Source organism: Mytilus edulis, chromosome 12 (assembly GCF_963676685.1).
Source record: "Mytilus edulis chromosome 12, xbMytEdul2.2, whole genome shotgun sequence".
Classification (NCBI taxonomy): Eukaryota; Metazoa; Mollusca; class Bivalvia; order Mytilida; family Mytilidae; genus Mytilus; species Mytilus edulis.
In genome coordinates, this window is record NC_092355.1 from 71,641,718 (window position 1) to 71,653,096 (window position 11,379).

The window sequence follows — 11,379 nt, forward strand, 5'->3', positions numbered from 1 at the left end:
TACTGATCGTAATGGGACAACTATCTATACTGATTGAAATGGGACAACTATCTATACTGATCGTAATGGGACAACTATCTATACTGATTGAAATGGGACAACTATCTATACTGATCGTAATGGGACAACTATCTATTCTGATCGTAATAGGACAACTATCTATACTGATCGAAATGGGACAACTATCTATTCTGATCGTAATGGGACAACTATCTATACTGATCGTAATGGGACAACTATCTATACTGGTCGTTATAGGACAAATTAACTATCTATACTGATCGTAATGGGACAACTATCTATTCTGATCGTAATGGGACAACTATCTATACTGATCGTAAAGGGACAACTATCTACTTACCATTACACATTGATTGGTAATCAGGACAGCAATCATTGTAAGAAACACAAGCTGTGTTACACTGACAAGGTTTGGAACTGTCAACTAGAGCTTTGCATCGTCCTGAACATGTAGCTACAAAATATTGTTTACATTCAAAATGTTAAGTGTTATAGAATTACAAGGACTATAGAATAATGGGTATACAATACTAAATAAGGGAACATAAGATAAAGAAAAGAGATAAATATACCAAAGCATAAAGAATAATTGATTTTTATATTTATCCTCAATATAGAATAACATGCAAAAACATGTAATTAAAAGATAAGAATGGTATACCAATATAGACATTATAATCCCCATTCAAACCCTTATTCGTGTGTTACCTTATAACAATCAAGCTTTTAAAAAAACTCATATATTTTGTTTACACCATTTTAAAAATATATGAAAATAAATAACAGTGTACTAAAAAATCCTTTGTTTTAAACTGTTTTAAGTTTATTAAGCTATTGAATACAATTTTTCTATATTATGAAAATATGTAAATCTTGAACCTTCTTTTGACAACACACTGGTTAGTGTATTCAAGAAATGCATTTACATAATTGTGGGTCGTATACATTAAATTTCGTACATTCGGTAGATCTCGGCACACCTAACGTAGGGTAGCGGAATCTGCCGAGGTTTACCGATAGTTTTCATACATCGGATGGGTTCAGCAAAGATCAACAAACCTCCTAAACAGAATGCATCATAATCATCACAACAGTCATTGTACGTTTTACAGGCTGTGTTACACTGGCATTGGTGGTTGGAATCTGGCGGTAACCCACACCTCCCGACACAAGACTCTGTAATAGAAGTAAATATACAGTCATTGTACGTTTTACAAGCCGTGTTACACTGACATTTGTGGTTGGAATCTGGTGGTAGCCCACACTCCCGGCACAAGACTCTGAAATAGAAGTAAATACACAGTAATTGTACGTTTTACAGGCTGTGGTACACTGGCATTGGTGGTTGGAATCCGGCGGTTACCCACACCTCCCGACACAAGACTCTGAAATAGAAGTAAATATACAGTCATTGAACGTTTCACAAGCCGTGTTACACTGACATTGTTGGATGGAATCTGGCGGTAACCCACACCTCCCGACACAAGACTCTGAAATAGAAGTAAATATACAGTCATTGTACGTTTTACAGGCTGTGTTACACTGGCATTGGTGGTTGGAATCGGGCGGTAACCCACACCTCCCGACACAAGACTCTGAAATAGAAGTAAATATACAGTCATTGTACGTTTTACAATAATATAAATATGCGGCTTCTCGAATCATATCGCCCTGATCATGTATGAAATATTTGCCACTGTATGTTACGCGACCATCAATCAATCAATCAATTAATCATCTATCTCAACTGATCGTAATGGGACAACTATCTATACTGATCGTAATGGGACAACTATCTATACTATCGAAATGGGTCAACTATCTATACTGATCGTAATGGGACAACTATCTATACTGATCGTAATGGGACGACTATCTATATTGATCGTAATGGGAGAACTATCTATACTGATCGTAATGGAACAACTTTCTATACTGATCGTAATGGGACAACTATCTATGCTGATCGTAATTGGACAACTATCTATACTGATCGTAATGGGACAACTATCTGTACTGATTGCTAAGGTGACAACTATCTATTCTGATTCTCAATGCGACAACTATCTTCGGATTGCCAATGGGACAACTATCTACTGATTGTCAATAAGACAACGATCGACAAACTAGTATTCCTGGGAGATGTGGTATGATTACCAATGGAACAACTATCTATACTGATCGTAAAGGGACAACTATCTATACTGATTGAAAAGGGACAACTATCTATACTGATCGTAATGGGACAACTATCTATACTGATTGAAATGGGACAACTATCTATACTGATCGTAATGGGACAACTATCTATAATGATTGAAATGGGACAACTATCTATACTGATCGTAATGGGACAACTATCTATACTGATTGAAATGGGACAACTATCTATACTGATCGTAATGGGACAACTATATATACTGATCGTAATGGGACAACTATCTATTCTGATCGTAATGGGACAACTATCTATACTGTTCGTAATGGGACAACTATCTATACTGATCGTAATGGGACAACTATCTATTCTGATCGTAATGGGACAACTATCTATACTGATCGTAATGGGACAACTATCTATACTGGTCGTTATAGGACAACTATCTATACTGATCGTAATGGGACAACAATCTATACTGATCGTTATGGGACAACTATCTCTACTGATCGGAATGGGACAACTATCTATACTGATCGTAATGGGACAACTATCTATATTGATCGTAAAGGGACAACTATCTACTTACCATTACAAAGTGATTGGTAATCGGGACAGCAATCATTGTAAGAAATACAAGCTGTGTTACACTGACAAGGTTTTGAACTGTCAACTAGAGCATTGCATCGTCCTGAACATGTAGCTACAAAACGAAAATCTAAGGTTATTTACACTCATGACGATGTTACAGAATATAGAATAATGGGCATAAGATACGAAATAACGGACCAAAACATAAGAAATAATTTAATGTGTATATATCCTGAATATAGAACATGTAGAATTAATAACACTCAAAAACATAAAGTATAGAGAACAGTGACATAACAATATAGACATCATAACCCCCATCCAAACCCTTATTCGTGTGTTATGTAAAAAAAAAAACCAACTCACATGTATTATTTTCACCATTTCAAAAAGATAAATAAAAATGTTTAAAAAAAATAATATCTTTGTTTTAAACTATACTAAGTTTATTAAGGTACTGAATACAATTTTTCGACATTAAAAATAATATGTGAATCTTGAACTTTCTTTTGACAACACACTGGTAAGTGTATTCAAGTCAAGTGGATTCAAATCTAATGCGAGTACTTAAAATATTATGAAATCTGTTGACGTATACAAACTACAATCAAAGTATATATGCTGATGTAATAATATAAACATGCGGAATCATATAGGAATCCATCATTCAATTCAGTCACGTCTCAGTCATTACAGCTGAACGGACGTGCTGGGCCAGCTCTCCTTTACCCGCTATCTTCGATGAGGGTTTACAGTTAGATATCAACGACTTACTACTTAAGATGACAGAAACCGATCCATGCCGTACAGATAGACGTAGCGGTTGGCGTACCCGCGTTAACATGCACTCCAAAACCATTGTATTATGGGGAGTGTTATGCCGATTAACGTCCGAGGGCTGTATCCTAGGCTGTTGGGTGATACGACCTTCATTTCACTGCCTCACGGCTTTGGTCCTGATAATGCTTCCTGTCATCTTTCGAACTACGTCCGAGATCATCTACCAGTACTCCATCATCGAGGCTAGCGGGCTGCCAAGCTGACCAAACTGGCCCTGAAAGCAGCCGTTAGTGAAGAATAAACAACAAAATAGTCAAAAACCAAAAACAACTCACCAAAACCAAGATGGCGGCCTCCATATTGCGACCTCCACTACTTGTTCCTGACCCATGGCTCCAGAATATTTAAAGCTCACCAAACGCCTTCGGGCACCGAGCCGACCGTGCGAGGGCTGAAAGGCCAGTCAAGGTCGTTAAACACCACCACATATATAAACATGTGGCTTCTCGAATCATTTCGCCCTGATCATGTATGAAATATTTGCCACTGTATGTTACGCGACCAACAATCAATCAATCAATCAATCTGTACTCTTTACAAACTACAAACTACAACTATTCTTATTCACAACTCAAAGAAAGATTTATATCTATATTTAATAAAGCAAACTTTTTATCTAAGTGTAATACATGTACCACCAAATCATCCGGTTGCATACGAAACTAGGTCGAAAATAAATATTCCCATGAATTTGAAATTTGTAGGTAATTTATCCTACATTTTATTGCAGTAAAAAGTATCTGGGTCATAAAAATACCTTGAGTATTTCAAAGCACCATTATTTTTTTTTTATTTTGGGTAACTATAGAATATTTTGGAACTTGGGGTTACATGGTTACTAAAGTTTGTACACAGGTTGAATTAGGTGAAATATTTGATTGTTTAACTTCCAGTGATGGTTATTTTCTTAAGTGCAAATTTAACAAAGACTAATAGGGGAAAACCAAAGGTGGTATTACACCTGTTATATTAAAATTGTGTCTTTGGCAATTTATGATTTAACTATAACAACTTATAGTAAAATTATGAATTGCCAAAGACAACATTTTAACATAACACACCTGAGACAATATCTGAACATGTCTAATTTTTGGCAATAGAAAAAATAAAAAAAATGTCTTTAGAACCGGTATTTTAATAACACAAATCGAAGAACACACATTGGGGATCTAGGAACTGTTGTCTGTAATTCAAACAATTGTCAAATGTGGTAACAATTACAATTTAAAAAATGATACGTTACCAAAGTGAATCAATTTAAAAAAAAGTTTCTAATGGGAATAAGAAATAAGTTAAAGATACTATTTGAGGTTTACTAGTATATCCTACAATAGTTTATTAAATGTAATTATTTATTTTAGCATTTTCAATACAAAAGGTTAAGAAATATACTAAAATATTATAGTCAGATATGTCGGTAACATGAAAGAATCTTGAGTAACAGGACAGTGTTGGTAACAGGGAGGAATTATGTCTTCAAAACAATTGCTTTATTACATAGTTTAAGAAAATACATCATTTCAAATTGGTCGCTATTGGAAGATAACAGCAAACAATGTCATTTATCTTTTGAAACTGTATTTGCAAGATGAAAAATCTACCAAAGTAATGAAAAATTCTTAAATAAATTCCCTTTCTGTTACCATCTACTATAATATACTAGAATTGCACAATGTTCTCTGCTGTTATCAAAAGTTAAAAACCTGTCTTTTCATTCAATATACTGTATATGTATATGATGTTGAAAATTATTTAATATGATGATCATAACTTATATTAAATGAAATGGTTGGCTTGTAGTACTTTAACGTTTTTTATTCATCGGTGAAATTATCTTTAACATCCTTCCTGTTACTGATTATGGCTATGCTGTTACTTTTTATGAGGTAACGTGGTACATGTAGAACGTAACAGAATGGAATTACACAGTGCGTTTTGCCCTTTTAAATACGAATTGCGTGGAACTTTACTTCCATCTACATATCAATTTAATAAGAGACTATAAAAACACGTTTACTGTTATAATGCTGACAATGAAATTTTCTATGAAGGTTTGTAACAGGAGAGAACACCACAATTATTTTTCTCTAAATTCTGATCCGTTTGGGGAGTTTGGATTTTTCAAACTGGCTGCCAATCACCTATACATAAGGAGTCATAAATTCAGGAAATGATGCTCTTCTCATTGCATTACAGGAATCAAATCTTGGTCTTTCAAACGTTTACACAGGTGAAAAAAACAGTGGTAACAGGAGGGAAATTACCCCTTGGAACAAAATTTAAAAGACCCTCAAAAATGCAAAATTTCATCACATGCTTTAGTTATAATAAAACCAGACCAGTAAGGGACAAGTTTTCTATATGATCTATCTTATGTGTGAAAATCGGAAGCCTGTTTACTTAACTTTGGATATTCTTTGAATGGTTTAGTTGTCAGAAAACAGCAACGGACAACATGATTTGTTGGGGGGCTGAACATTCAAATTATAATATTTTATTGGAAAAAATATAAGAAAGGGTGTTTTAATGGCAAAAGTTGGTGCATTATATACTCTAGTTAATACTTAAACTTTTTCCAAAAAGATGGTAGAATAAAAAATAATTGTTGGTGAAAGATGGTACATGGAAATTAGACTTTTTCAGATATTGTGTCACCTATAGAGAAGATGTCTAAGGCAAATACGACAACCTTTTTTCAGTAATGGACAAATCATTTTGATGCTTTTTCAAATCTTGTCTGATTCCAGTAAAAGATTTGAATGAATGAATGATTTTTTTAAAATAAAAACATATAGCAATTACTTTCTCCATTAAAAAAATCTGTATTACTATGGATATATCAAATATGTCCCTGAGGGTGACATCCGCCTATTATTATACTTCACGTTAAAATGTCATATTTTGATTGGCTATAATACGAGGGTGTTAATTTACTCTATCACATGGCTCAGCGGGTGATACGGTTTTTTTTGTCCGCAATTTGCTTTTTGTCCGCTTTTGCTTTTTGTCCGATAATTTTGCTTTTTGTCCGAAACTTTTGCTTTTTGTCCGTTGCTTTTTGTCCGTTTCGCCTTTTGTCCGATAATTTTGCTTTTTGTCCGAAACTTTTGCTTTTTGTCCGTTGCTTTTTGTCCGTTTCGCCTTTTGTCCGATAATTTTGATTTTTGTCCGAAACTTTTACTTTTTGTCCGTTGCTTTTTGTCCGAAACTTTTGCTTTTTTGTCCGTTGCTTTTTGTCCGTTTTGCTTTTTGTCCGCTGATTTTGCTTTATGTCCGATATAAAAATGTGTATATCTTTTGCCGGTTTCGTTTTGAACATCAAAACCCCCTGCCATTTTTTATTATTACAAAAGTAAACATACATAAGTGATTGCGCATATTGTCAACAGAGGAAGAAATTTTTATTGGTATCGTGCTTATTTATGATTTTTTGCGTTTTGTGTTTGATAGTTTGTAAGAAGTATTATATAGCTAAAATTTTAAGTTATGCACATAACATTATTTATAACTAAATGCTATCAAACATGCAATGCTTTTATCTTTTTCATCAAAAAACATACTTATTTATTTTAGCCCATCTGGCTCTTTTGACCAAATAGGCTTTTCTAATCAAGTAGCGTCCGGCGTCCGTCGTCGTCGTCGACCGTTAACTTTTACAAAAAAAATACTCTAAAGTTACTGGGCCAAATTTAAACAAACTTGGCAACACTCATCATTAGGGTATCTCATTAAAAAAATATGTCTAATCATGGAAGTTTTAAATATTCAATATTAATTCCATTGTCTAATTAACTCGCCTACCAACCAAGATGAACAACACGCCGGAAATAGAATATATGGGGTAAAATTTAATTTTTGTCTTTTACTTTGAAAACCACTAAAAAGGTAGAATTCTGACAACAGCAGGATGTTGAGCTCTACCGATTGTTCATACATTTCAAAACAGTCAGATGATGTCCCAAAATTGGTTTCCATTCTCTAACTATGGTTTGCCTTAAACCAATGCTATTAAACTTGAACACAATGCTTATTACCACATAACCCAGAACAAGTTTGAAATTCGGTGGCTTCACTTTTACTGTTATAGAGTTATGTCCCTTTGCAAAAACTGTTTATTTTTTTATTCCCGTTCTTTTACTTAAAAAAATGGCATGAAAGGTGCAATGTGCATTACTACAAATCACAGTTCAAAATGGTGGCATCACTTTTCCAGTTATGCCCCTTTATAAATAAGAAAATGCTGACTTTGTCGTTTTTGTTTTCTAACTTAAGTTCGTCTTAAGCAAGTGTTATGAAACTTATACAAAATGCTTATACTAACAAAAGTACGATCAAGTTCAAATTTGGGTAGTGTCACTTGTGCCATGTTTGTGTCCCTTTCTAAAGGTAAATGCAAGCGGAATCATTATCTGTGTCCAAAGGACTCATTTGGATTTATTGCCCTCAAATGGATTTTACCATTTATTTTCGTGTTTGCCTACTATTTTGAAAATTAAAATAGAGACCATGGAGACAGAAAAACTTTATGATGATCAGTATGATCAGTTCTATACAAGTGAGACAACATGGTCGAACTCATTAATAGAATCCTACTTACAGTAAATGTCCTTTGATGATGATTTTGACCATTTTTTTGTTTGCGTTTTTTGCCTCATACTGGATCTTAAATCTGCAATAAAGACAATATGAAGGCGACTTCTTATTTAAGTTATTGCCCTTTAATGTAGTGTCTTTCCTCTTCTTTTTTTTTAATGTAAATAACAGAGAACCCAAGGACAAATTTGTAATTAAGGTAGTAAAATTTGATTTTGTTTGTTTGATTAGTAATGTTTTTAAATGGTAATTTTAGGGGAGATAACTATAAAACAGAGCAGAGTATTGGGTCAAATAAAAAAAAAAGGCGTAGACCCTGAAATTTCGATTGAAGCTCTCTATGACTATTTCAAAGATATGAATAGATGTGACTCAAATACTGAGGAACCAGAAGTTAATTTTGATGTACATAATTTATCAGATGAATTGTATAACTTATTGAATGGTACTGTAACCGAAGATGAGATTTTAAAAAGTGTAAAAAACTTAAAAAACGATAAAGCTAGTGGATGTGATAAAATAATTAATGAATATATAAAATGTACTGTACATGATCTTATGCCAATGTATGTTAAACTTTTTAATTTAGTATTAGATACAGGAATAGTTCCAGAGTTATGGTCTCTTGGTATTATGATTCCTATTTTTAAGAATAAAGGTTCAAAAGCAGACCCTGCAAATTATAGAGGTGTAACATTAAACTCTTGTTTAGGAAAGACTTTTTCATCAATAATAAATGAGAGATTAAATAGTTTCTCAGATGAAGTTGAACTTATATCAGAATCTCAGGCTGGATTTAGAAAGGGATTTTCAACTACCGATAATATTTTTGTGTTGCATTCAATTTTATCTATATTTTTTTCAATGGGCAAAAAATTATTTTGCACATTTGTGGATTTTAAGAGAGCATTTGACACTATTTGGAGAACAGGGTTATGGCAAAAGTTACAAAAATCTCACATTACTGGGAAAATTTTTACAGTTATTTATAATATGTATCAAAATATAAAGACATGTGTTCGATATGGTAACCAAAGTTCAACTTTCTTCAACTGTGGTGTTGGTGTTAGGCAGGGTGAAAATTTATCACCGTTTTTGTTTTCAGTATTTTTAAATGATTTAGAAAACTTTTTTGTGGAAAATGATGTTAAAGATTTAGAATATATTTCTAAAAACTGTGAAGAGTTGTTACACGTATTAGTTAAAATCTTTGTAATTCTGTACGCAGATGACACTGTTATTATGTCTGATAGTAAGGAAGAACTACAACATGCACTCGATGTTTTTGAACAATATTGTAACATATGGAAACTCGAAGTAAATATAGATAAAACAAAAATTATTGTGTTTAGTAAAAAAAAGGTACGAGACAACTTTGATTTTCATATATATGGTAATGCTATAGAAGTTGTAGATTCTTACAATTATTTAGGCATAACTTTTAATTATAATGGTAATTTTTGTACTGCTAGAAAAAGGATTTTTGATCAAGCACAAAAAGCAATGTTTGCTCTCTACAGGAAGATAAAACATATATCATTGCCTATTGATATTCAGTTACAACTCTTTGATGCTGTAATCGCACCTATATTATTATATTCATCAGAGGTTTGGGGTTTTGAAAATAAACAGAATATTGAGAAAATGCATTTGCAATTTTGTAAAAATATTCTTGGTGTTCGGAACAGTACACCAAATTTTATGGTTTACGGGGAATTAGGGCGGGTTCCGTTAGATATCACTATAAAACTTAGGATGGCATCATTTTGGTGCAGAACTATTAAAACAGAGAGCAAACTGTCAAATATCCTTCTAAGACTTATGATTAAGCTATATGAAAATAATCCTACCAAATTTAAATGGATTCAATATGTAAAATCTATATTTGATGATACAGGTCTAAGTTTTATATGGAACGATCAATTAGTTGTAAATATTGATTGGTTAAAAAGTATGGTTAAACAGCGATTAACAGATCAGTACTATCAGCATTGGTTCTCGCAGATACAAAATGCATCTAGGGGTGAATTCTATTCTTTATTCAAACTCGAGTTTGGTTTGGAACCGTATTTATTGCGATTATTACCCAAGGACAGATATTACATATCTAAACTTCGATGCTCGAATTTGAAGTTACCTATTGAGACGGGTAGATGGGCGGGGATCGCTAGGGAAAATAGAATATGTACATTATGTAATGAGGGAATAGGGGATGAGTTTCATATATTGTTTACCTGTAAAAATGCTGATGTTTCTGCTCTTAGATCAAAGTTTATACCAAATTACTATGTAATGAATCCAAGCAAGAACAAGTTCACTGGCTTGTTGTCTATTTGTAACGTACAAGTTCAAAGGAATTTATCAATTTTTGTGAAGAAAATCATAAAATACTTTATCTAATTATACCAATTGTCTTTTAAAATATACTATGTATTTGTGTTTCGTTTGTCCTGTCTCGCTATGTATTATCTTAATATGTTTGTATATATTGTCCTCTTGTACACAAGTATGTGTCTGAGGTTATGAATAAAATCTTGAAAATCTTGAAAGACAACAGCCGAATGCCACCAATGGGTCTTCAATGTAGCGAGAAACTCCCGCACCCGTAGGTGTCATTTAGCTGGCCCCTTAAAAAATATGTCTACTAGTACAGTGATAATGGACTTCATACTAAATTCCGAATTATACACAAGAAACTAAAATAAAAAATCATACAAGACTAAAAAGGCCAGATGCTCCTGACTTGGGACACGTGCAAAATTGCTGCGGGGTTAAACATGTATATGAGATCTCAACCCTCCCCTATATCTCTAGCCAATGTAGAAAAGTAAACGGATAAAAATACGCACATTAAAATTCAGTTCAAGAGAAGTCCGAGTTCGATGTTAGAAGATGTAACAAAAGAAAAGAAATAAAATGACAATAAAATATTTATAAATAACAACAGACTACTACATGATGCTGGTTTTTTTCCCTGTATAATCCATACAAATGTGTCATTTTGTCACAACCTGTATCTTGAGAAAATGTTCGTTTACCTATGATCATACTTATTATATTTTTGAACATTTCACAATATTACTAAGTTTATTGCAAAATCATTTTTAATCTATTCTCCCATACCACCTTAAAGACGATTTTCACCACCTATTTTGCGTTTTGTCATATATCATAGA

The 11,379-nt window shown here is 33.1% G+C and overlaps 2 protein-coding genes across 5 annotated transcripts in view; one reads left to right on the forward strand and one right to left on the reverse strand.

The window, feature by feature from the left end:
* The window catches only part of LOC139499281 (uncharacterized), a 740,979-nt gene that overhangs the window by 639,636 nt on the left and 89,964 nt on the right, over positions 1–11,379 (forward strand). The gene's annotated exons all lie outside the window — the stretch shown is intronic.
* LOC139499060 (uridylate-specific endoribonuclease-like) overlaps positions 1–11,379 on the reverse strand; it is a 61,726-nt gene that overhangs the window by 45,070 nt on the left and 5,277 nt on the right. For 2 of the 4 annotated variants that reach the window (XM_071287727.1, XM_071287724.1), the window contains exons 2-5: positions 8,208–8,279; positions 2,769–2,882; positions 1,081–1,197; positions 362–475 (exon numbers count right to left, since the gene is read on the reverse strand). In XM_071287727.1, coding sequence (XP_071143828.1) covers positions 362–475; positions 1,081–1,197; positions 2,769–2,882; positions 8,208–8,279 — 417 coding nt within the window. The remainder of the gene's footprint in view (positions 1–361; positions 476–1,080; positions 1,198–2,768; positions 2,883–8,207; positions 8,280–11,379) is intronic. The other 2 variants (XM_071287725.1, XM_071287726.1) reach the window with 2 other exon arrangements.